General features: G+C 38.0%; 1 protein-coding gene across 7 annotated transcripts in view; it reads left to right on the plus strand.

The window, feature by feature from the left end:
• The window catches only part of ARHGAP21 (Rho GTPase activating protein 21), a 136,202-nt gene that overhangs the window by 42,260 nt on the left and 66,138 nt on the right, over positions 1-27,804 (plus strand). For all 7 annotated transcript variants that reach the window (XM_037037203.1, XM_037037207.1, XM_037037210.1 and 4 more), the window contains exons 3-4: positions 17,963-18,142; positions 22,809-22,833. In XM_037037203.1, the coding sequence (XP_036893098.1) occupies positions 17,963-18,142; positions 22,809-22,833 (205 nt within the window). The remainder of the gene's footprint in view (positions 1-17,962; positions 18,143-22,808; positions 22,834-27,804) is intronic.

The raw sequence follows: 27,804 nt of genomic DNA on the forward strand, positions 1-27,804 counted from the left end.
TCCCAATTTTCCCCCCTTTAGTCCCTTCCATCTGGATACCGCCGCTAGGTCAGGCTATACCCACACTGTTGTCCACATCCATGGGCCATACATATATTCTTTGGCTACTATATTCCCTATGCTATACTCTGCATCTCTATCACTATTCTGTAATAACCAATCTGTACTTCTTAATCTCTTTTATTTTTGTCCATCCCCCCCAACTCCATCCCATCTGGCACCATCAAAATGTTCTCTGTTTTCATTCTGCTTGTTCATTTATTTTGGTTTTTACATTCAATTTTTAATAGGTATGTACTTATTGCCATTTTATTGTTCATATTTTTGATCTTCCTCTTCTTAAAGAACACCCTTTAACTTTTTGTATAATACTGGTTTGGGGGCATTGAACTTTTTTAACCTTTTCTTGGAAGTTCTTTATCTGTCCTATGATTCTAAGTGATATCTATGTTGGGTAGAGTAATATTGGTTATAGGTTCTTGCTTTTCATCATTTTGAGCATTTCTTGCTAGTACCTTCTAGACTGTAGGATTTCTTCTGAGAAAAAAGCTGATAGTCTTATGGGAGTTCCCTTGTAGGTAAATAGCTGCTTTTTTTCTTGTTGCTTTTAAGATTCTCTCTTTATCTTTAATCTTGCATTTTAATTACGATGTGTCTTGGTGTGGGCCATTTTGGAGTCATCTTGTTTGGGACTCTCTGAGCATCCTGGACTTGTATGTCTATTTCCTTGACAAATAGGGAGGTTTTCTGTCATTATTTTTTCAAATAGGTTTTTGATTTCTTGCTGTCTCCCCTTTCTGGCAAGCCCACAATACAAATGTTGGTATGATTGAAGTTGTCTGAGAAACTCCTTTACACTATCCTCATTTTTAAAAAGATTTTGTTTATTGGTTTTTAGAGAGAGGAGAAGAGGGAGAAAGAGAGGGAAATATCAATGTGTGGTTGCCTCTCACACAACCCCTACCAGGGATGTGGTCTGCAACTGAGGCATGTGCCCTAGACTGGAAATTGAACTGGTGACCCTTGGATTCACAGGCCAGCATTCATCCACTGAGCTACACCAGCTAGGGCTTCATTTTTTTCCCCTAGTTGTTCTGATTGGGTGTTTTTGTTTCCTTATGTTCTAAATTACTGATTTGATTCTGAGTTTCATCAACTATACTGCTGATTCAGTGTAAATTGTTCTTCATTTCAGTTAGTGAAACCATCTCTCACTGGTTCTTTTTTAGGGTTTCCAAGTCCTTTTTTATGCTATTGAAGTTCTCACTAAGTTCACTGAGCATCTTTATAACCAGTATTTTGAACTCTGCTTCTAGTAGATTGCTTGTCTCCATTTTGTTTCTTTCTCTGGAGTTTTGTTTTGTTCTTTCGTTTGGTGTGTGCTTCTTTGTCTTGTCATTTTGTCAGCCTCTCTGTGTTTGTTTATATGTAATAGGTAGAGCTGCTACAACTACCTGGCTTAGAAGAGTGGCCTATTGTAGTAACTGTCCTGTAGCGCCCAGTGGCACAACCTCCCCTGTCTCCTAAACTGGGTACTTGAGGTGTGCCTGCCTTGTGGCTGTATGCACCCTTGTTTTGTAATTGAGCCTTGATTGCTGTTGACAGATCAATGGGAAGGATTTACCCAGGCCAGATCTGCAGCAAGGGCTGGATGTAACCACTGACCACTCACCTCTGAACACCTTGGAGGATCAGCTGTGCAGCAGTCTTCTCCACAGAGTAGGACTTACTTCAGCAGGGCTCTGGTGCCTGCTTAGTCCACCCCTTGAGTGTGTCACTTTTAGTAGTGATTGGTCTGACATGGTCTGTAACTGTCCACCTGGTTCGGGAGATACAAGCCAAGGATAGCCACTGCCTCTTTTCTGTTTGGGGCCACTTGGCATAAGCTACAAAGCAATCTGCAGTTGGCTGCTATTGTGCTGGGCTTGGAGGTGCATAAGCAAGTTCCAGCTGTGAACGGAGGCCAGCTGCTGCTAGGGCGAGGCCTGGGGCCAGTTAGCATTAGGCATGGGGCACACTGAGGCCAGATGCTGCTTATTTGAGAGAATTTAGGAAAATCTGAAGCATCAGCCAATTCAAGCATTTCTTACAGAAAGCCACTGCAAATAGTTTGGGTGGGGCAGAGGTTCAGGTAATCACCAGGGTGAGCAAACAGTGTGAACCAGATTGATGGAGACTTGGATATGGCATCCGCCTGCCCACTGTATTGGGGGAGGGCTCAGAAAAGGAACGGTGACTCCTGCTTGCACTTTTATTGGGGTGAAATCTGCCCCCCAGGCCCTGCCCTGATTTCGGATCCTTCAGTTCCCCTCATATGTCTCTGTTGCCTTTCATTCTGCTGCCCCCGTGTTGGAGGTCAAAGGGAATGAGTCTGAGCAAGTCTGTGTGCGGGCCCTTTAAGAGGAATTAGGGACTCTGTCAGTTTGTCTTTCACAGCCTCAGTCCCCACTGGTTTTTACAGTCAGAAGTTATGGAGACTTATCTTCCTGGCACTGGAACCCTGGGCTCGGGGTGGGTGCTGGTGTGGCATTGAGACCCTGCCTGCGCTCCCAAAATATTTCTCCCAATTTTTATTCCCACACATGGGTTTGAGACCAGCCTGTTCCACATTTTGGACCCTCTTACCAGTCTCTATGTAGTTACTTCTTTAAATTTGTAGTTGTAGAACTTTCATTCGGCTCTATTTCGGGTAGTTCTGAATAATGGTTGTTGTGTAGTTTAGTTGTAATTTTGAGTTTGATGTTGTTGAGCAAGGAGGTGAACTATGCTTACCAATGCCACCATCTTGAATGGAAGTCCAGTTTTCTTAGCTTATGTCTCTTCCAGCAGAGTCTGGCACTTGTACTTCATCTAATATGGATCTCACTTTCTCTAAGCTTCTTAGAGCCTGATAGTGTGTTTGAGCCTTTCTTGTCTTAGCCCTAGCCTTGTGCTAAACCCTGTGTGAAGTGAGTGCCCCATCTCAGCCTTCCCTCAGCTCAGTTCTCTACCCTGGTCTAACACCCACAGAACCATTCCCAGATGCACTCTCCATTTACTGGTATGTACATTGCCCTGCATTTCCTTTGCATATAATTTCTTTTTTCCTCCTCCTTTTTTTTTTTGAGCCATGTATTTAGGCTTTATTGGATGAGACCAGAGCAGCTTATAGTCAAATGCTAATTTTGCCCCACTAGTGAGGCAGTAGACTTCAGAATGTTTTACCTGGTCCTCCACTGATTAGGAGGTGTTCCCCACTCTGACTGGTAGAAAACAGAAAACAGGCACCGTTTTTGGCCTGTGTGAGTTTATGGGATTGGTCCCATGATTCTTTTAGAGGTTCTTTCCCCTCAGGCTAATTGGCTGAGTGGGGAGGCCCCTCGGCACATGTCTGGATCTCCCTCTCTGAGCTGCTTTCCTCTCTCTAGTTCTTTTACCTACTCTTTCCTGTGAACTCTAGCCACCTTGGCCTCATTGAACTTTAGGGAGACCACAGGGTCCTGCCCGAGTGCCCCTCCCTGCACCATGGCCTTGAAACTCTGTCTAGTAGGCTAGGGCAGTATGACCTACTTGGTTTTTTGTTTGTTTGCTTGTTTTGTTTTTTCAAAGATCACTGTCTTTTTTTGTGTGATGTCTAGTGTGTGGAAATCATTGTTTCATATGTTGTCTGGCCTTGTTAGTTGGTTTAGGTGATAGAATGTGTTAGTAATGTTTTGCAGAATAATAGTGACATAAAACAATAAAATTTATTATCTCACAGTTTCTGCAGGTCAGAAATCCAGGTGTGGCATGACTGGGTCCTCTGATTCAGAAAGTCACACAGTGCTGCACTCCAGGGTCACCCATAGCTTCAGTCATCTCAGGACTTGCCTGGGAAGGATCTGCTTCCGGAATCGCGGATGTGGTTGCTGGTGGGATTTGTTCCTCACAGGTGGCTAGGCCAAGGGCCTCAGTGATTTGCTGGCTGTTGGCTGCCCTTTCTTCTTGTCCCAGGGGCCTTTCCAGAAGGCAGATCGCTCCATGGCAGCTTATTTCATAAGCAGGAGCAGGGTAAAAGGGCCAGAGTGTGGACAAGACAAACATCACAGTCTTGTTATCTAATCTTGGAAGTAACATCCCATCGCATTTGCCGAATTCCATTCATTAGAAAGAAATCGCCAGGTCCAGCCCACACTCAGCGGAGGAAATTGCACGTAGGCATGAATATCAGAAGGCAGGGATCAGTGTTCTCTTTCCTTTGTTTTTTCTATAGTCATGATTGACTGTAATCCATTTCAGAATTGGGAGTTGTCTTGGAAAGCCCCCAAACGACCCCCTGGTTCAATGATTTGCTGACAGGACTTACAGGACTCAGCATATAGTAATATTCACAACTATGCCTCATTACAGCAAAGGATACAAAGCAGAGTCAGTAAAGGGCAGAGGAGTATGGGACAAAACTCAAAAAAACAAAAACAAAACAAAAACCATGCCCAAGATTTCAGGACGCACTTAATTCCTCCAGCAAAAAATTGTAACAGCATGTGTACTGTTGCCCACCAGTGAAGCTCATTCAAGACATTTTTATTGGGGGCTGGTCATGTCAGTACCTTCTGACTATCATGGACCCATATTCCAGACTCCCACAAGGAAAGTGGCTGTTCAGCATAAAGCACATTAACAGTTTATACACACTGAGCCACTTTGAGGAATGAGTGAGAACCGTCCAGAAATCCAAGTTCGCACATGCCAACCGAAGACCAACCTTGCAAGCAGACCTTTCTAAAGATAGCAGTCTTAGGCCTTCTTTGTTAACTCTTTCTGCACAGGAGGGAATGGGAGTTTATGTTAAGCTTCCCCTAAATAATTGTGGTCAGTCAAAATATGTATTAATTTGGTGATTGTGGCCATATTTGGGGATGAGGGGAAATGGTGCTTTTTAGGGCCTGGAGATTAAAGGAGCTTAATTCAGGCTATAATCCTAATGTTTAGATCCTGACTTGGGTATTACCATGCCCATTTGTAGACAGCTTAGAAAAAATGAAGTTTTAGTGATACATTGCTATATATCATTTGCTTCCGTACATATTTATTCAGCATCTGATTTTCACCCTGCTACTGTGCTAGGTATTGCCTGTGAAATGGTGAGCATGTATGTCTCTATTCCTAGAGATTATAATTAAATAGGGGAGACATATTAAGCAAATAAACACAGAAATGAGTATATAACTACAAATATAAAAATCTCCTTTTGAGGAAAAGGAAATACTTATTTACTATTTATTCATTACAATTTTTTATGTAATTGCATTGTGCTACTGTTTTTGTGCGAACAAAACAAACTCCTCTTCTTACTGACAACACATTTTAATTAGAGGGTGGAAACAAACAATAAATAAATAAACAAATATATGTATAATATTCCTCGATTGTAATGGGTGCTTTGAGGGGGGAAAAAACCCGGGTAGAGTGATGGGGGGCTACTTTAGATACAGCAGTCAGGAAAAGCTCCTCCGAAGTCACTTCTCTGAATAGACAACGGTTAAACAGAATCCAAATGAGGTAAGGAAGCAAGTCATATGACTATCAGTGCTTCAGTGAGATGGAATTGCAGGTGGAAAAGAGATTGGTTGGAGGCAGCCAGGACGTTTCTGGGTCGGGGCCCGTGAACAGTCCTGTCCAGGGCCGGGTCCTGCAGGGTCTGTGGAAGGGCTTTGGAGTTTTCTTCCCCAATGATGGGAAGCCTATTACAGAGGTTTTAGCATGACATTGGTGTAATCAGATTCATGTTTAAACAAACACAAACAAGTTTGACAAACATGTAAACATTTTAAGTGGAAATATAACAGTATATTATATATCATAAATATATAGCTGGGTGGATTTTACAAGGCGAACACATGGACCACTGTTTCTGACTGAGATAAAATGTTAATAGAACTTGTCAGTAGCCTCTGTTACACCCCTTGAAGTCATTAAGCCATGTTCCTCTAAGGATAATCACCATGAATCGGTTTGCTTGTTCTGAATTGTAGTATAAATATTATTATATTCTATATTCCCTTTTGTATTTGACTTTTTTCCCTGTTATCTTTGAAGTTCATGCATGTTGTTGCATTAGCTTTAAAAATTTATTTATGGTAGTTCGTTGTATGAATTTACTACACTTTATTAGTTGGCCTCTTCATGGACATTTGACTTGTTTCCAACTTTCGGCCATTATGAATAATGCTGCTATCAGTAGCTTTTTATTTACAGATTTCTGTTGAGTATATACCTCATTGTGAAGTTACTGGGACACTGGCTACTCATATTTTATGGCCAAACTTTAACGTTACTACCAAGCAGTTTTTCAAAGTGGTTGCGCCAGTTTACTCTCCCGTCAGCAGAATTAGATAATTCTTATTACTCTAATTCCTTGTCATGATTGATTGTCAGTTAAAAACATTTTTTGGCCATTTTGGTGTGTGTAGCTTATGCTTTTAATTTGCATTTGCTTGATAACTAATAAGGTTGAGCATCTTTTCTTATTCTTCTTGGCCATTTCCATTTTCTCTTTTGTGAAGTATCTGTTCACATCTTTTGCCCATCATTCACTAGCTGTAAGAACTTGGATAGGTTATCTAAGTTCTAAGAGCACAGTGTTAAAAATCCACAAAACAGGAATACTGTCTTCTAATTGTTTCCTTGAGTATCCTCTATTTGAGTTACCAAAGCACTCAGAAGTCCTTAAGGACTACTTACTAAATATTTTCTGCAATGATGACATCTACTTGACTATAAAGATTTTTAAATGTAGAAGATCCAGAGAATGAGTGGAATAGCTATGCTAAAATGGATATAGAGAAATTAAATTAAATTAAAAAAATAAGACTAGTTTATAAGAAGATGAACTCTTATTTCTTCCTATGGAAATTATATTTATTTAATGAAAATTTGACTTACTCCAACAACAACAATATCATTAACAAAAATCTGGAAATTTATTTGGGAGTTGATCCAGCCAGCTAGGGTTTAAAGAAATTCCCCGTGGCATGCCATGTAACCATGAACATTTTCACTAAAACCAAAAGAAAAGAGTAAAGGAATGTAAAAAGCCCTTTTTAAAAATATACAGTTCCCTTTGGCTGTTCAGTCTGATGTGAACGATTAGTGTTTCTTACTTCTAACTTACAAATTTTTAGTAAAATTTATGGTATGTTGGATTTGTATTTTATGAGTATTGTATGTACTTTATAATACTTTAAGAACCTCCTTGTATAATATACAGCTGGTGTATTTGGCTTATTTTAAAATCATAACAGTTTGCACTCATAAATGATTTTAGAGGTTTCTAATTTTTATAGCTTTGCTTTTCTGATATATTTTGAATCATTTCTGTTTTAATCAATTAAAGCATTTTCTCTAAGTAAAATATTATTTATTAAAATAACCCACTTTATAGTGTAGTTAGCAGAAATACATTATGTGGAAAGGCCATGTATTCATTCATAGGGCATAAATTATGGCATAATTAAAATAATTTATTCTTTTCCAAATGGCTTTATCCCAGGGTTACTTCAAATAGGAAGCATCACAATGCCTTTAAAATGTGTATAAAATACCTTTTGATAATTAATCATAACTTTTGTTGAACATGTTATAAAATAAGGACCCTCTGCATTGGGAATTTTTTATTTAGCTGGGATTTGGGAACAAATAAAACACAATTCAGTTCAGCCTAGAGACATCGTGTATTTGAAGGGGCAGAAGTGGACAGTGTATAACCACATTATACTGCAATTGGATTGCAGCTGAATTGCTCCATCGCCAAGCCCTGTCTTCCCCCAGGGACTGTGGATGTTATTAGCCCGCTTTATGTCATTTGTCTTTGCTCCACATGGACCTGCTCTGATGTCTCCACCTGAACTTAGGGTACATCCTGGGGCTCAGACTAATCTGAATTTGAGACAATTGGACTCTCCTTTGCGGGGAGGGGACTTCTTGTCTGTTCTCTCATATCTGAGGGTGGCTTCCCCAGGTGGTCACCTCTGAGTTTCTCATTATTTTCCATTTTCTTTACAGTTCCCAGGGGTTTTCCTTTGGTTTTTGTTACTGATTTAAGGTATTACTGTGAATCCTTATTTATAATTTTGTATGAGAACTATATTCTGAATTCCAGTGACATCATGCTCTTTTGTAATGCAATCTTAAGCCTAGAGAGCTCTGACCAGCGAGGCTCAGTTGGGTGGGCATTGTCCTGCAAAGCAAAAGGTTATTGGTTCAATTCCTGGTTGGGGCACTTGCCAGGGTTTCGGGTGTAGTCCCTCCTTGGGGCACCTGTGAAAGGTGACCAATCGGTTTCCCTCTCGTGTTGATATTTCTTATCTTCGCTTTCTCTCTTCTTCCCCCCTACCTCAGTCTCTAAAAGTAAATAAATAAATCTTTAAGAAAACAAGCTAGAGACAATCTGTATGTTCTTTTCTATATAATTTATATTATAGGTCTTTAAGAATTGGATGTTCCGTGCAAAGACATTTAGCCTCACTAATGAAACACAAGTTAAAATAGTAAGAACGATTTTTCATCCTAGTATAATTGTAAACATTTAAAAATAACTCCTCATGCTCTGGTCAGTGTACCTTACTTGATTGGACCGTTGTCCCATACAACAAAAGGTCACTGGTGGGATTCCCAGCCAGGGCACACGCCTAGGTTGCGGGCTTGCTCCCCAGTTGGGATGCATATGGGAGGCAACCTATGAATATTTCTCTCTCACACTGATGTCTCTCTTTCTCTCTCTCTCTCCTCCTCTCTCTCTACCCCTCTCTACCCCTCTCTTTAAAAATCAGTGAACATGTCCTGGAATGAGAATTAAAAAAACAAAACAAAACTACCTAATGTTAGCTAGTATATGGCTATAGCAGTCTCATATGCTGTCAGTGGATTTGTGACTTTGTTACCAATTGTATAGATGAAACTTTGAAATTTTGTGTATAAAACTAAAACGAACAAAAACAACTATTTGATCAACAACTCCATTCTTGGGAATTTATGCTAATGAACTAGTTATGATTTTTCAGAGATTGGTCTACAAGGTGGTTGTAATAATAATAGTGCCAGTATAAAAAAGCTTAATGCACAGTATATATCCCTAAATGACATAGGAGTGAATAAATAAAAATATGACTTGTTCATATGATAGTATGCCATGCAGTCTTTAATGTGTAGTTATATATTATGTTAACATGCAGAGATACTCTTAACATATTAAATAAAAATAGGGATTAGAAAGGCATTTTTTAAAACTGTACTTGTGTATAAGATCTGTCTGGAAAAAATCCAACTATTGTTAATATAACGGGAATGGTTTGCACATCAGTGTAACCTGGGAGCCAAGGAGAGTGGACTGGAATGCGCATGCGTGAACAATGAGAACTTCACTGTACCTAGTCAGTGAGGGCAGTAGACACCCTTGAGTGAGCATGTGTGCTGTGTGGTGGTGGCATTCAAAATAACTGAGTGAGTAGAGCAATGAATCTGCATCCAATTTTGCATTACACTTGAACATTCCTTCAAGGAAACCGTTTGAATGATTCAGAAGGCCATAGCTATGGGCAAGTGGTGATTGTTGGTAGCTTCCTCAAGCCATGTATCACATCTCGTGCAGAGATTTTTTGGTGAAACATCAAATCACTCAAGTGACTCAGCCCCCTACAGCCCAGATTTGGCACCTTGTGACTTCTGGCTTTTCCCAAACTGAGATTGCCTTTGAAAGGGCAGAAGTTTCAGACCCTCGATGTGATTCAGGAAAATAGGACAGGGCAGCTAATGGTGGTTGAGAGAACTGTGTGAGGTCCCAAGGTGCCTCCTTTAAAGGGGACTGGGGAGTCATTGTCTTATGTATAGTGTTCTTTGTATTTTGTACCTTCTTCAGTAAATGTCCCTATTTTTCTTTTTTTTAAATTTAATTCTTGTTCAAGTACAGTTTTCTGTCTTATATTCCCAGCCCTGCCCCCCCAGTGGTCCCCCCTCCCTCCCATTTCCACCCCCCACCTTAGTTATTGTCCATGTGTCCTTTATACTTGTTCATGTGAACCTTCCCCTTTTCCCCTGTGATTCTCTCCCCTCTCCCCTCTGGTCCTTGTCAGCCTGTTCTGTATTTCAGTGTCTTTGGTCATATTTTGCTTGCTTGTTTGTTTTGTTTAGCGTCCTGTTAACGGTGATATCATATGGTATTTGTCTTTCACCGCCTGGCTTATTTCGCTCAGCATAATGCTTTCCAGTTCCATCCATGATGTTGCAAAAGGTAGGAGCTCCTTTTTTCTTTCTGCAGCATAGAATTCCATTGTGTAAATGTACCATAGCTTTTTGATCCAGTCATTTACTGATGGGCATCTAGGTTGCTTCCAACTCTTAGCTATCGTAAATCGGGGTGCATAGGTTCTTTTGGATTGGTGCTTCAGAGTTTTTAGGATATACTTCTAACAATGGAATTGCTGGGTCAAAAGGCACGTTCATTTTTAGTTTTCTTAGAAAATTCCATACTGTTTTCCATAGTGGTTGTACCAGTCTGCAATCCCACCAACAGTGAACTAGGGTCCCCATTTCCCCACAACCTCTCCAGCACTTGTTGTTTGTTTCTTTGTTTATGATAGCCATTCTGACTGGTGTAAAGTGGTATCTCATTGTCACTTTAATTTGCATCTCTCTGATAGCTAGCGATATCGAGCATCTTTTCATGTGTCTCTGGATCCTCGGTATGTCCTCCTTGGAGAAGTGTCTGTTCAAGTTCTTTGCCCATTTTTTAATTGGGTTGCTCATCTTCTTTGAGTGGAGTCAAGTGAGTTCTTTGTATATTTTGGAGATTAAACCTTTGTCTGAGGTATCATTGGCAAATATGTTTTCCCAAACAGTTGCTTCTCTTTTTATATTTACACTGTTTTCCTTAGCCATGCAGAGGCTTTTAATTTTGATGAGATCCCATTTGTTTATTCTTCCCTTTATGTCCCTTGCTCTAGGGGACGTATCAGTAAAAATATTGCTGCGATGTCCCTATTTTTCATATTATGTACTGGATACTTTCTGGACAGGCCTCTTATGTTTGCATATGAAAAAGTCTAGGTGGAGATATATATAACAAAGTAATGGTACCAATTTTCTCTAGAGGGAGAATAGTAGATAGTTAAATTATTTTCTTTTTACTTAGCCTTGTTTTCTGATTTGTCTTCAATGAATACACACACACACACACACACAAGGAAAAGGAATGGTTATTACCCATTAGCTGTTATGCCCAAATTGCTAAGCCAACCTGTTAGTGGTGTAGTGTAGTGGAAAAGTTCCAGGATCAAGAGAATGAAAATGTAGGTTCTAGTCCAAGCTGGGTCACTAACGAGCTATGAGACCATAAGCAAGTCTCTCTGGGCTTCAGCTTCTGTGTTTGTAAAATAAGTCAGTTGGACTAGATCTCTGATTTTTAAGCTCTTTAACAGACTGTTTGAGTTGCTGAGAAACGGGCAGAATGGAGCAGGTTTCTGTGCGTACTCCCCTGCCTTTCTCCTCAAACAGCAGTCTGTACTTTTACAGACTGCTGTTTTTTAGAATTATACATTGAATATCTGGTTTAAGCTATCGTTCAACGACAAGTAAGGGAAAGAAAAAGAATCTTCTAAGATTCAATAATTCTAAGTGCCTTTCATGCTTTATCTTTAAGTTCCCCATCTTTTTCCTGTTCACTGGAGTGCAGATTCTTGTAGGACAGAGCTTAGCCAGTATCAGGATGCTTTTGCTCTCCTGGAAATATCATACTATGATGGCCTACATCCATTGAGTACTAGTGAGTAAGTGAATAATTCATGTCTGACATGGGGTGCCTTCACCTTAGTTGGCTTATAGAGACCTATATAGTTTTGCACATACAAGAAAGCATTTCAGCATCTTTTATGAATTGTTTTTCCATTTGCCCCAACCTGTCTTTCTGGTCTACCCTACATCAGTTTGAACCCTAATGGATATTTTTGGTCACCAATAGTTGTATAACTTTTGGTAAGTTACTTAACCTCTCAGAGACTCAGTATTTTATTCTATAAAATGATGAATGACCAGGTTGCTTTATATGAGCTCCGACTTTCCTTTTAGCTATAAAGATCTATGAAATAATATAGTCTATAGTTTAGGTTAATGAAATTCAGTCAACAATTAACAGTTTCCAATATAGTATCATTAATAATCTAAAATTTACTTAGACTTGGGAAAGTTATTTGTTGCATATATATATATATATATATGAATCTCTGTTTTTCTAAATTATTAACAATGCTTTAAAAAAAGGTACAACCTTATGACATGGGTCTGACCTCCTGTACTCATCTATCCCTCCTGTAGCCTATATACATGCTCAATATTGCTCATGTCTGCTAAAAGGGGACTGCATAATTTCATTGGTAGCTAGAAAAAACTGAAATGTATGCTTGACTCTTAATTTGGAGACTCCTGTGTGCCCAAAGGATAGGGAGATAATTGTTTTTAAGTTAAAGATACAATCTGTTCTCTGATTCATAGTAAGCAGATTTTATTTGTATGAAAAAACAAGGAGTTTCTGAAAATAAAACTATTATATTACCTGGTAATAGAGCTTCTTTACAAGAAAATATGTTAAAAAAAAGTAGACACCAGCAGCAGAAGGACCCATATCAATAGTCAACTTAGATGAAAGATTTTATAAATGAATATCCAAGTAAATAATATACTTAAGCCATGGCTGGTGTGACTCAGTAGATTAAGTGCTGGCCTGCAAAGCAAAGGGTTGTCAATTTGATTCCCAGTCAGGGCAGGTACCTGAGTTGTGGGCCAGGTCCCCAGTAGGGGGCGCTTGAGAGGTGATCACACATTGATGTTTCTCTCCCTCTCTTTCTCCTTTCCTTCCCTTTTCTAAAAATTAATAAGTAAAATCTTTTAAAAATAAAACTATATGTAAATTTTAAGGGTTATATGAATATTTTTATTATTTTATTTTATTTGTTAAATCTTCACCCAACGACATTTTTTTACTGCTTTTTGAGAGGGAAGGAGGGGGAAAGAGAGAGAAAGCATTGATGTGAGAGAGAAACATTCTTTGGCTGCCTTTTTTAGGCGCCCTGATCAGGAAGCTAACCCACAACCTGCTTATGTGCCCTGACCTGGGAATTGAACCTGTAACCTCTTTTGTGTATGGGAGGGCTCTCCAACCAAGTCACACTGGCCAGGGCTTACAATTATATTTTTAAAAATGAAGTTTGTGTTTAATTTGAAATGTTTTGGACTAAAATCTTCTAGATTTTCAACTTGAGGGCCTCAAAGTGTTAAAATTTCTTTGCTCATCATTTATGCTTTAAATATTGAAATATCCACTAAAATCAGAATTAATTCTTAGAAAAATATATCTAGATACTCAACATCAAAGTAGTTCCAATTGTTACCAACTTAGAATAGCCAAAAAAGAAACAAACAACAATGACAAAAAAGACACCCAGATCTTGGAAGACTCCATAAACAGGAGCTGAAAAGTCAAGCAGTGCTAGGTACATGAAACCTTAGCTAAGAGCCTTTTATTTCAAACAAACAAACCTTTTTATTAAAAATGTCACATTTCTGCTTGTACTAAAATATTTTGCAGAGAAATGCCACATTAAAGAAATTCTGTGTGTGAGGAATAATTTGCTATAAGAGTAATTCTCTGTGGCATTTAGGACTGTGGAGAAAGTAGTTTAAAGATAAACAATATGTAAATGTTTAAAAATTATATTATTTCCTTTTTACGTGTGGCATAGAACAGACAGATAAGGCTAGCTGTATCATGTATAAATTGGGGGGGGTTGTTTTGTTTTGTTTTGTTTTGTTTTAGAAATTACCCAACCATTGTCAACTTATTTCTCATTTAGAATTAATGATATACCTAAAAATCTAGTAAAAAGTTTTATGGATGTGCAAGATTTTGTCTTTCCTCAGATAAAATTGTATTTTATGCACTGTTCTCCTGAGGTATGAAAAGTGTTATTGTAGTCTATTTCTAAAACAAGCCTTTATGTATTGGTGACCTGTGGGTTTTTTTTTAATTTAATTTTTATGTAGTGCTTACTGTGTGCAATGTACTATTTTAAACATTTTACAGACTTTAACTTATTTAATCTTTACAGGAAACATAAGTATGTACTGTAATATCATCCTCATAGTAAAGTTGAGGGACTGAGGCACAGATGTGTTAGGGGACGTGCCCAAGGTCCACAGCTGGTAAATGCAGGATCGAGACCCAGGTAATTTGGCTCCAGGGTCCATGGTCTGACCCCACCCTTCCCCATGCAAGCCATTATCCCAGGTAATAGAAGGAAAAACATCAAGTTAGTTAACAGTCATGACTGTGATAGTTCAGCAATTCAACTGTATAAAAGAAAAAAAAATCCCAAGGGCCCACACATTCAAAGCCTGTGTTGTGTTTTCTTAGGAAATGACATCTTAAAAGGTATTGCATCAGCATGGAAAAGTCTGGCCCTGAAATAAGGAAGAAAACCTTACTTTAAGGAACTGTACTACTATAATTATATAACAAATATTATATAACAAAATATTTTCAAAGAATCCCTAGAAGTAGGACTCATAATCTTAGGAATATGATGGAATCAGTATTAGAACCCTTCAGGTTGAATACAGTATACTTCCTTATCCTCCTTCATGAATGATTCCTGAAGGGAAGCTCTGTATGCCCATTCTACTTAAAGTTCAGATTATTACAAAAGATAGCTTAGAGGTTATATATGTGTTATGCATACAGGTATTTTTTCCTAAATCCTGTTTACTTTCGTGGCAGCCTATATCTTTCACCTCTGGCTGACATTTAGACTTTGTACTTTTTACTTGTGAGAAGTTTTTTTTTAATGTCTTTACTGAAGTATAATTTACATACCATAAAATTCACCCAATATAAGTATGTGTTTGACTGGTTTATAGTAAATTTACACAGTTGTGGACTTTCATTGCAGTCTACTTTTAGAACTTTCCTGGAAGGGTCCTCATGCCAGTTTGCATTTCCTTCTATGAGGTTTTTATTACTTTTATTGTATGATTAGTGTTTCCCCATATATGTTGTTTTGTTCCTCTTTCAGGTTGCTTTGTCTGGTTGTTTTATCTAGGTATCATGGAGTCAGTTTTTAACCTTTATTTTGGTTTCTCTTAACCTTGAGTTATTATTCAACCAAGTGACTTTTTTTGTGAAGATTTTTAAGGGAATCAAGTGACACTTCTTAGCCCACAGAAATTTAACTGCTATCACTCCAGTCACTTCATGGCTTCTTGCATCCCGATGCTGGCAGTACATGCATGGGTGCTCCTGGTGGGAAGGTGAGACATGTATAGAGAGTTATGTGTTAAGGGATCTTCTCAAGTAGAGAACTCTGTGACAGCAGCATCCCTCCCCGTGTACCTACATTTGTTCTTGTTAGAAATCCAGTAGGTCAGAAGCCTCTGTGGGTAAGTAGAAGGAGTGAAGAAGGCACATATGCATATTTCTTTTCAGCTTTTCTATCTATGTAGAAAGAAGTATTGCACTCCCTTCTTTCCTGTAGGGAACAGTGAGGAGACTGGAGAGGATTCAGTGTGATGCTCTGGGGAGGATGGGATAATTGTGACACCTAAGCCATGTTACATTCAAAAATCTTAATCTTAGTTTGCAGGGAGCAAAAAAAGAACTTGCATTATTTTCAGCCTATCTTCTCCATTTTTGTGAAAAACTTAGTAGAGCAAGACACACAGTAGGCCCATTTGAGAAACTTGATGTGTGAAACCATGATCCAAGAGAGTTATCTATCTAATTCAAAGGAAGAAGAAAGAAAACTTGAATGTGTTTGGGAGCTGGGAGGCCAAGGCATAGTAATGTACCAGAAATAAATTTTAAAAATGTGAAATTTTTTATAGTGCTAAAATTAGAGTCCTGCAGAAAAATAAAAATTAAAAATATAATAAGATCAAAGAGCAGTGGATTGGGAGGAGGGAAATCTATGTAGAGTATAGAATAGATGATGAAAACAGGAGAAATAGTCTAGTTTCAGATTCATAAAACCATCATTTTAATTCTTGCCCTGATACTAGTCAATCTTGAATAAATCACTTTAACTAATATGGGTCTCAGTTTTCTCAGGTATAACATGAAAGGTTCATGTATCTTGACCAAATCCTAAATATTCTTTGTGATTTAAAAGTATATAATGAGATGACAACTAAGCACATGGAAATATGTTTATCCTTAGCCATTAGGGAAATGCAAAATCTTAGCATCAATGCAGACATGTTAAGTTTGGCATACCTATTAGACTGGGGAGATGTCTGGACTAGAGGTAACAACTGAGGAGTTATCTGTTCATAGATAGTTTGTAGTGCATGAGACTCTATGAAATCTCCAAAACCTAGGCCTGACACCTGAGTCCTAGGTACTTCCAAGGTCAGAAATTTAGCAGATGAAGACATAGTGAAGGAGACTGAGAAGAAGGAGCCATGAGTCAGGAGGAAAACCAGTGCGGGAAGTCAAGTAGAGAAAAATCTTTCAATGACCAAGTTATCCTTGGGCCAACTTAAAAATCAAAGACGAAAACTGAGAATCGACTATTCTTTTTAGCTAGCAGGAGGTGACCTCCACGAAGCAGTTTTGGGGAGAGGGGAGGCAAAAGCTTGATCTGAGGTGATTCAAGAGAAAATGGGAGGAAAGGAATTAGAGATAGTAACTCTGTTTTTCTAAAGAAAGGCAGACACACATAACTGGAAGAGGACTGTATGGTTAAGAGGATTTTTTTTTAAAGATTAAAGAACTTACAAAATGTATATATGGTGGGAATGATACAGTAAAGAAGAAATGACACAAAAGAGAGAGTGGAGATGTGGTGAAATTGTGTCTTTGACTAGTGAGAGGGAGTGGCATGTAGTACACAAGTAGTGAGGTCTTCGAAGGCTGGAAAGTTCAGCCATTGCAATGGGAGGGACGACAGGAGAACAAGGGCACGGTTGCAGGTAGGTGGGTGAATGCACAGGCCATTAAGTTGTTGTCTTATTGCTTGGATTTTTCAGTGTGGTAGAGAGCAGGGTCATCAACTACAAGTGGGAATGGGGGAGAAGGGATGAATTAGTCACTGAGCTTGAGTAGGCTGGAAAGATTTATCATTGACAGTTAACACTAATGACTCTCGAGGTTAGTGGTCTTGAACTTAGAATGAAAACAGCTTAGTTTTTTTTCTCCACTCCTATTCAGCTCCATAGGTGCAGGCCTAGAGTAGGCATTGATTTATCTAGGGTTAGGTGACTTTGGGGAAGTTAGAGAAAGGCAAAGGAATGAATTCAAGCTGGCTTAAGAGGGAAATGAGGACATGGGGTGGTAGGGTCAGCTCAGGATGAAGAATCAGGGGTTGGGGTGTGAGAGGGAATGAAGAATAGAACCCTTGATTTAAGATTATGAATGGTTTTCAGTCATGAGCAGAGAAAAGCCTAGACTGGAGGAGAGGAGATCAAAGAATGGTAAGGCCAAAGCAGTAGAAGGATATCCGTGTGGATACTAAATTTATGCTCAGAACCTGAAGACCTCATCTTATTTGCTAATCTCCTTTGTTGCTGTTGGACTGTCTGGTAACAATAGCTCTAGTACTTGTACTTGGTAAGAGTTTCACGTTTCTTCGTTCATAGCTTCTAGTCCTTAGTGATCTATGTCATTTTCTTGGTGCTATCTTTCATTTCTCCTGTTGAATTTAAATTTTACCTGTTAAATTTCTAATTTCTGAGTGTTCTTTCCTGATTACCTTTTCATAGCACCCTTTTCTAGAAAACAAGTTGGTTTTTGATGCTCTGCATGATTTGTGCTAATATGCATAGTTCCTGTACCAGAATAGGTTTCTTTTTCTCCATTAAGATCATATCTGCCCTCAGGTATTGTATTTTTTATATTTAACTTTTTCTAAGTGAGGAAGTACATTGTGTTAGTAGTTAACATTTCAGTATCTTTTCATTTTAGGTATCAAAAAGGAAAGATGGAAAAGAACAAAGTGAAACTGTATCACCATCTGAAGATGAAACTTTCTCCTGGCCAGGTCCCAAAACAGTTATGTTGAAAAGAACATCTCAAGGTTTTGGTTTTACCTTAAGGCATTTTATTGTTTATCCCCCAGAGTCTGCAATTCAGTTTTCATGTAAGGTAAGAGAAGTGATTAAAGTAACTTGAAACAAAAACAAAGCTATTCCTATCTATTTCTTGTCTTCCTCTCATTGTCCCCTTATTCTTTTGGTCTTAGAAGTGCTATATTTTCATTTTTACTATATTCCTTTAAGTATTTTTCTACCTTCTAGAACAGAAATTTTAATTTTCTCTGAAAGGTTATTAACTCCAAATGTTAATAACCTTAGTATTAAGGTTATTAATACTTTTCTTAGTATTTTAGTATTTTTTCTTAGTATTTCTAATTCTGAATCACTCTACTTTTTCTATCTTGTAGCTATTTTTCTACTATCGAGAAGGGTGGTGAGTTTTTTGGGCAGGGAATACAGAGGAAATAGTTTATTAAAATATTCTGGCAGTTATAAAAAGTTATTAGGATTAGAATAATACCTGACTTTAAGATGTATATTATAATGGCAAATCAGAATATGTAAACATAGCTTCTCACCAGGCTGGATTACATTTATATGACTCAGTGTATAGTAGTAACATGGGCTAATGAGGGACAGCATGGGATAATTACAGTGGCGGCTGACACACTGAGTACATGCTCTGTGTTCTTTACCATTCTTTATGAGCGTGACTTCTCTTGTTATTAGCCCTATATAACGTAACTGGAAACTGGTCTGAGTCACGTAATGAGTCATTTGTGGACCTAGGATTTTAGCTTGCCAAGATGAATATGCTTAGTATGCTTAGCTATTGTACAACAGTGTGAGAAAGAACGATATTTGTAAGAGTTGTGAGACTTTGGCCAAGCCCCTTAATTTCTTTTGCCTTCTAGATATCCATTTTAATTTGAAGGAATTAAATTAGAAGATTAGAAAACCCTTTCTAACTCAAAATTTCTTGACTCTAAGGCTATCTTTTAAAACATAGTGTCAAGTAGCTTCTGGAGACTACACCCTTTATTATATCTTTCCAGTGAAAATCTTAAAGGGTAAGCTTTTTAAAGTACTGAATAGTTTTTAAAAGAGTTACAAACAATTACTACTTTTGGAATTAAAATTTGCCATTTTGGGGTTCCTGAAATGTCTATAAAACTACTGAACTAGACTTTCTGAGAATCTGTTTATCCCAAGGTGTCTAACGTAGTATTCCTTATGTGTTAGGGCACCTGTGAGAGCACATGCCAATTTAGGAGTGCTCTCCTTTAAGTCCATATAAAGACTGAGTCTGTTTTTGTCTTTTTATTTTGTTTGGTTTTGAAGAAGAGCTTTTGGTCATGATAAACATAGCGTTAATATAATTTTATAAGAATTTTACCAAACACAGGTTAAAGGAGCTTTATTATTATGATTACTTCTGTTATTGGAAAACACTTCCAGATGCTTAAGTAACACAGTATAATTGTTAACAGCGGAAGAGTCAAAAGAGCCTGGGTTTGCATCCCATGTCTGCCCCTTGGTAGCTCCGTGACCTTGGGTCAGTCACCTACAGACAGTCACAGAGTCTTCCTCACAGACTCTTTTCTTGTTTAAATGATACAATATGTGTAAAACACTTAGTACAGGAGTTGGTATAGAGTAAATCACTTAGTAAACCTTAGGGGTTAACGCTAAGATTATGTAAGAGGTATATTTGCAAATAGGTCTGTCTTGTACATTTTACATGGAAAATACATTATTGAAATTGTTTCCTTTTTAATTATGAAATTTTGTTTTATTTTTCAAACTATGTTTTATTTATTTTTTAATATCTTATGTATTTATTTTTAGAGAGAGGGGAAGGGAAGGAGAAAGAATGGGAGAGAAACATCAATGTGTGGTTGCCTCTCATGTGTCCCCTTTTTGGGACCTGGCCTGCAAACCCAAGCATGTGCCCTGACTGGGAATCGAACCAGTGACCCTTTGCTTCACAGGCCTGTGCTCAATCCACTGAGCTACACCAGCCAGGACAAATTTTGTTAATTTTAAAGGAGATTTTTAGGACTTCTGCCAAGATGGAGGCATAGGTAGAAACACTGTGCCTTCTCCCACAACCAAGTTTGAATACAACAAAGGTTTGGAGAACAAAGACACAGCCAAAGAACAGAAAATTGAATTATACAGAAGTCCAGCAACAACGAACCATTCAACTGGGAGGGTAAGAGGGGCGGAGCCAGCAGCGGAGTAGGGTTGGGCAGGAAAGATCCCCCAACCTAGGCGTGCAGGTGGCCCAGACACAGTCAGGGTGTGGGGCAGACTGACTACCAGTCGCACATTTGCGCACAGTGAGACAGACCGCACAGACCCAAGCGGCGAACCCAGTGGTGGAGGGTTGATGGCAGTGGCACATTCGAGCACGGGGAGACGAAGCGCTTGGGCCCGGTGGCAGTGGCAGCTGCGGCACCTGTGGCAGCTGCAGCGGCAGCAGCGACAGGAGGCGGCAGACTGGACCAGCATTGCTCCTCCTTGACCCCGCCCCCACATACAGCCTCACAACCCCGTGACTGAGTTGCCCTGCTCTGGTGAACACCTAGGGCTCCGATCCTGATACGTTACAGGCATGAACAGTTCAAAAGATGGCGCAAGAAGAACTCAAAGCCCCAGAGCCCATAACTCTAAGTGACCAAGAGATTGCCAGCCTCTCAGATGCACAGTTCTAAACACTGTTTATCAGGATGCTCACAGAACTGGTTGATTATAGTCACAAATTAGAGGAACACATGAAGGCTAAACTAATTGAAATGAAGGGAGATGTCCAGGAAACCAATAGTGATGGAAAGGAAACTGGGACTCAAATCAATGGAATGGACCAGAAGGAAGAACGAAACATCCAACCAGAAAAGAATTAAGAAATGAGAATTAAAAAAAAATGAGGAGAGGCTTAGGAACCTCCAGGACATCTTCAAACGTTCCAACATCCGGATTATAGGGGTACCAGAAGGGGGAAAGAAACAGCCATGAGTGGAAAACTTATTTGAACAAATAATAAAGGAGAACTTCCCCAGTCTGGCAAAGGAAATAGACTTCCAGGAAATCCAGGAAGCTCAGAGAGTGCCAAAGAAGTTGGACCCAAGAAGGAACACACCAAGGCACATCATAATTACATTAGCCAAGACCAAAATGAAGGAGAGAATCCTAGAAGCATCAAGGGATAAGGGGACAGTCACCTACAAAGGAGTACCCATCAGACTGTCAGCGGATTTCTCAAAAGAGACCTTACAGGCAAGAAGGGGCTGGAAAGAAGTATTCCAAGTCATGAAATCCAAAGACCTACAGCCAAGATTGCTCTATCCAGCAAAGCTTTCATTTAGAATGGAAGGACAGATAAAGTGCTTCTCAGATAAGGTCAAGTTCAAGGAGTTCATCATCACCAAGCCCTTATTATATGAAATGCTAAAGGGACTTAGATAAGAAAAAGAAGATGAAAAATATGAACAGTGAAAGGACAGCAAACTCACAGTTATTAATAACCACACCTAAAACAAGAGCAAACCAAGAGGACAGCTAGATCAGGAGTGGAACCATAGAAATGAAGAACACACGGAGGGTTAGCAACAGGGGAGTGGGAGGAGGAGAAGCGGGGAGAAGGTTCAGAAAATAGCATAGACAGTAGGTAGAAAATAGATAGAGGGGAGGGCAAGAATAGTGGGGGAAATATAGAATCTAAAGAACTTGAGACACATGGTCATAAACTAAAGGGGGGAATGGTAGGGGAGGGGGTGTACAGAGTGGAGGGAAATGAAGGGGGGGAATAGAACAACTGTAATGGTATAGTCAATAAAACATATTTTAAAAAGATTTTTAAAATTTCTTATCATATAGCTTTCGGTAAATGTGCAATTAATGTCTTAATTATGTCACTTAGCCAACAACCTTACCAGACTCAGAGCATAGCTTATAACCAGAAAAAAATATATGCAGCTGGGACAAAAGTAGGTTTAATTCATATGGAAAATAATACAATAATTAATTGCTAACAACAGTAATAAACTGTTTCGCCTACTCACTAATGTAAACCTATTTTTATCCCACCCTGTGTATTTGGACAGCCCAAATAAAGGTCAAAGTTGTATAATAAATTATCAGCCCTTTAGTAAATGTCTTTTTTTTTCTACAGTAGATTGTAGCTTTCATATAAGAGGCTCAACAAATGTTTGAATAAATGTATTGTGTACTAGTTTTTCAAAGTTGCTTTTCTGATTTCTCAGCTAGAAGTCGGTAGATTGTAGCAGTGCAGCATGGTAACAATAAGTGAAGCCTGGTAACAAATAGATAAACCTCAAAATGGAATACAAGAACTAAACAAATAGCATTTTAGAGCCACTCAATTTATATAAAGACACTTCTGAGTCCTGTAATGGACCCTAAAGGCACATTGTTATAAAGGGTAGTATAGTGAGTGATGACTAGCCTAGCCCTCTCTCCCAAGCTGTCGATTCATCTCTCCAGCTGCCTGCTTTTGACACCTCCACTGTGGGTGTCTCCACACTCAGTGTCAGAAACTGAACTCTTGATGTCCTTCTAAGTTGGCTTCAGCCATATTCTTCCTATTTCTCTTTGATGAAGACCCCATTATTCTGGCAAAAAGCACTGTTAATGAGATTATAATTGGCGAATTTGGGGGAGGGCAGTTTGAATTGGATTGAGCATTGCTACAATTTATAGCAAGGGTTTATAAATATGTATTCATATATGGATATATATTTTTTATTTTGTAGGATGAAGAAAATGGCAACAGAGGAGGTATGCTATAAAAGTTTTAATTTTTCTCTGAATGTTTTTCTATTCATTTATTTATGTCCTTTAAGTAATACTAAATAAGGTTATACAGTTTTTGAAGTTAAAATATATAATAATTCTTAGAAGTGATGGTCATAGAAATTAAGTATTTTTACTGTAGATTTCAAAGTTTTATGAATTCATTGTCTCATCATAATTTTAACAAGTGATGATTTTATTGTTAATTATATATTAGTGTTTATGGGGGGATATGTCATGATTTTGAGGAAGGTAATTCTGACATTATTATTCAATTAGTATTCTAACTCATATTTACTTTTGCTTTAATTTTATATGAACTTTTTGAGTTAAAATCTACATGTAATTAAAAAAACCCATTTTAAAAACTTTTAATTTTAGACTTAAAAAAGTTGCCACAATATGTATAAAGGAATTTTCATATATACTTCCCACTTATATAACCATGATACAATTAGCAAAGCTAAGAAATTAGCATTGGTATGATACTGTTACCTAAATTACAGACTTTATTTGGATTTTTACCAGTGTTTCTTCTAGTGTCCTTTTTCTGTCCCAGGATTCTCTGTCACATTCACTTGTCATGTCCCCTTAGTCTGTCCAGTGCCTCGACTTCCCTACATTTCATGTCTTTGATACTTTTAAAGAGTACAGGTCAAGTATTTTGTAGAATGCCCTTCAGTTGGTGTTTGTCTGATGTTTTCTCATCATTAGTTTGAATTTATGCATTTTTAGCAAGAATATAAACATCTGTGTAAAGTTTTATAACTATGTCCTTCTACGTATACTAGAAGCATATTTCTCCCACTGAAGATGAGCACACGATAGGCGTGAGACCGTAGGGGCTGTGCGTCCAGGAGGTTGTCCGGGCGTCAGCACACTGTGTTCTTTAGGATCATGGGAAGATCAAGAACCCATGGCCTCTTTCCTCTTGCTGATCCTGGTTTTGTAAATTTTCCCTTTCCTCACTAATGCATATTTCTGACCCATGCCAAGTAACATTTGGACTTCATCCTGAACCCTGGTGCCTGACAGATGGTGACGCAGGAGTGGCCTATCTTGCACAACAGTGACAACTATGAAGGGTCCTACCTGGCCCTATACTTTCAGATTACTTTTGGTAGTGCTGAAAGAAACTATTTTCTCTCATTTTAACCCTTAAAATAACCATTGCTAGATTTTAAATCTGAAATCAGTATCACAAAGGTTTATCAGCAGGTGACTGGATGAACAATTTGTAGTGTATCCATAAAAGGGAGAACTACTTAGCAAAAAAGAAGGTAGTAGGATTAGTACCTATATATACAATGTAGTGACTCTCAAAAATAGGTGCCCAGTGAAAGGCACAAAAGAGTATCTAATGTATTATTCCATTCAGAAGAAATTCTAGAAGAGACAAAACTAATCTACAGTGAAACAAAGCAGGTTGGTGATTGCCTAGGACCAGCAGAGGGCTGAGAGCAAAGGGGCGGCGGGAACTTGATGGGATGACAGAGAGGTTCTTCTCGAAAGCATCATCTTCATTGAAATGGAAGTTTCACAATTTATGCATTATGGAAACACTATAAACTTAAAATAGGTGAAAATACACAGTACCCATAAATGCATGCCCTGCTTTGCCCTGGCTTGTGCCCAGAGGCCTCGGAGCTGAAGGATAGTACTTGTAATACACCGTGCTAACCAAACTGACCAACTGCCGACCATACTCTGTGTGAGAAAAACTTCTCACGTGTGCACAGTTCTTAATAGATCTGCTCTTAGAATGTAACCTATTTAGAGACAGGCTGCGTATAATTTATTATTTTAATTGAACCACATATGGTTTTTTAATAGTCTCACTTCTTTCAAAATTTATTTTCAAACATACTGAGATTATGAAATCCTTTTATGTGAATCTTGTTTTAATTAAATAGAATCCCAACCTCTAGTGTGATGATCCTAGTCAAAGCCGAGAACCACTGGAGAGACAGTAATTGCCAGAATTGCATTCAGACTTTTAAGAGATCCTCTTAAAGGATCTTTGGTTGGTCCTTAAATGCCAGAATTCGGGGAAACAATGGAAAGGTTTTGTTTTGGTATTCTATCTTTTTGGCAATAGAGGGGAATCTCTTTGCCACTTAATTTTCTGATTCTTCTCCTTACCCAATTTTCCATTCTGTTTCTTATATCCTGTATAACTTTCTTGTTTTTTTAAATTTATTTTTTATTTCTGTTGGTTACTTTTTTGCACAGTAACGCAAATAACATTTGTAACGGAAAAAAGCCGTTAGGGTAGAAAAATTTTGGGGGGTGATAATAGTAGCTTCTGGATAATTGCTATTTGTTGATACCCTGTTTTCTTTAGATGTCTGGAGCAAATACTCATAATCAAAATAGAAATAATTGAAAGTTTGTAATTACTATTATTTTTTATTCTTCCATGGATAAAAATTTTCTCTGTTTATTCATAGGGATATATCAGTGTTCTAAACCAGTGATTTTCAACCTTTTTCATTTCATGGCACACATAAATTAATTACTAAAATTCTGTAGCACACCAAAAAATAATATTTTGCTGACCTGAACCCCCAACCCCAAAAACAGTGTTATTTTGATTCATTCACACTGGCTGGCTATTGTTGTATTGGCTGTTGTCATTTGTTTCTTTGACAGTCTAAGGGAAAAGAGGTCAGTGCCCTTGACTAAACATCCAGCTATTGCATGTTTTAAAAATTCTTGCAGCACACAAGTTGAAAATTGCTATGCTAAAATGTTATGTCATTTGTTGGCTGCTTAAGTAAGTATTGGATTTTTACTTTGGCTTTAAAATTTATATTCGAGCATTTTAATAGTAGAAATGGAAAGTAACTGGGGATTCTCAATGAATTTTCTCAATAGTAAAAATTTATATTTTGTATATTGCATTTTTTCCTGAATAAACAATTCCATAGCCTATTAGAGTTTTTTTCATAACCAAATCTCTTTCAGTGGCATGAGTTAGAAACTCCCTCAGACCACCTCAGGAAAGATGTGTTTATTCTAAAAACCAACAGGGCATTTCCAAAATCAAAGTCAAGTCAAGTCAAGGAAACCCAGGGAACCACAGACACTAGAATTGGGACCTGGAAAACTGCTAAATACAGAGGAACAACACAAAATCTTGGCTTTTGATCTTCTAAAAACACAAACTTGGTTATTTGTAGGATGATTTAAATGACTGTCACAGTTTATTTTTATTATACATGATTTTTCCTGAGCTGACTTTGTATAAAGTACAATCCTTAGTGTATCTTTTTTCTTCCTTTCTGATTATCATACATACAAATTCCTGAGAGAGAAATCTGATTGGCCTTCATCATTTTATACCAGATGTACAGTCCATGCTGTGTTTAGATATCAAATGTTCTTTATTTTAATGAAGAGGTAAATTCTATTAAGCTGAGAAAATTTAGTATGTTTTAAGCCATTAGTTTTCATTAACAGGTTGAAAATCTATTCCCTTAAATTAATATTACACTAGAATAGGGACATAAAAATTTGTTGTGAGAAGATATGTTTGTAATGGGCGGGTTTAAGTCTATGGTGTAGTGGTGTGGTATCAGAATCATCCTTCATTACTTCTAAATGCAGCAGTACTAACTGAGCTCCATGGATCTCTTCTGATGTCATTGGAAAGGAGTATTAACTGAACCATTTAGGATCCATTTTTAACTGTATTGATAGTTTAAAGTATTTGTGTTTCTCAGGTAGGTAGATAAATATTTTCATTAGTTGCATATTTTTATAAATTTTTAGTATATTTTAGCAGAATAACCACAGGTGTCTGAAGTTGTGTTGAGCATATTTGAGGAAGTAGGGGTGCCGCTGATGGCGATGATGAGGAGGTAGGGATGGTGATGATGGAGGTGGTGGTTGGTGGCGATAGAGGTGATGGTAATGATGGTGGTTGGTGGTAATGATGGTGATAGCGTGGTGGTGGTAGCCGCTACCAACGCTGTGTCAGGCAGTATACTAAGACTTTCCATGGATCAACTTATTTAATCCTCTGAACAACTTTTTGGGTTGGGAGGCAGATATTATTACTTCTATTTTTAGGGGAGGAAACCAAAGCACAAAGTTTTTGTATAACTAGCAAATGGCAGGGTGGGACTATGAACTCAGGCAATCTGGTTCTGGAGTTTTCTCTCAATTTCTGCCATGGCTTGTCAGAAAGTTCTTTACTCTCACGTGATTCACTCTTGAAAACATGTAAGAAAGATGCTTGTTCCTTTGAAGGGGAAGGAGTGTTAAAAAATCCTTATTTCAGTTTCCAGATACAATTTGGCTAATATAGTAATTAACATTTAATAGTTGTTCTTAAAGTTTCTTCTTTATCTTTGTAATTGAACATGTCCTGTTGGTGTAAGTCTATTGAGCTTCAGGATAAAACATTATTACTTTAATATTTATAATTGGTTTGTATTTTTATTCAGTTATATTTTTGATATGTAACATTTTGGTAATGTTTTTCACTTAGTTTTATGAAATGATAAGACCACTCATAGGAATTTACTGAAGATAAATGAAACATTTTTCTGGAAAAATATTTATACAAGCATGTCCATAGCTGTTTTATTCATATAAATAAACATGGGATTCCACCTAAGTATTTGTCAATGTAATGAATAATCAAATTGGGGTGCATCCATACATTGTAATACACTCAGCATTATGGATCGGTCCCATTAACATTTCTCTCACTGGTGGAATCCATATAACATCAAATTTGCTATTTTAAAGTGAGCAATTCAGTGGCAGTTAGTACAGAATTAAAGGACATCCATCTGTCACCTCTCTGTGGCTCCCAAACACCGCACCCCCTGAAAGGAAACCCATGCCCATTAAGCAGTCGTTCAATATTCTCTCCTAAGTCCTTGGCAACTCCAGTCCATTTTCTATCCATAGGGACTGGCTTATTATGGATGTTTCATGTAAATG

The sequence above is a fragment of the Sturnira hondurensis genome, unplaced genomic scaffold, assembly GCF_014824575.4.
Source record: "Sturnira hondurensis isolate 20B ecotype Veracruz unplaced genomic scaffold, ASM1482457v3 Scaffold0022910, whole genome shotgun sequence".
Taxonomy (NCBI): Eukaryota; Metazoa; Chordata; class Mammalia; order Chiroptera; family Phyllostomidae; genus Sturnira; species Sturnira hondurensis.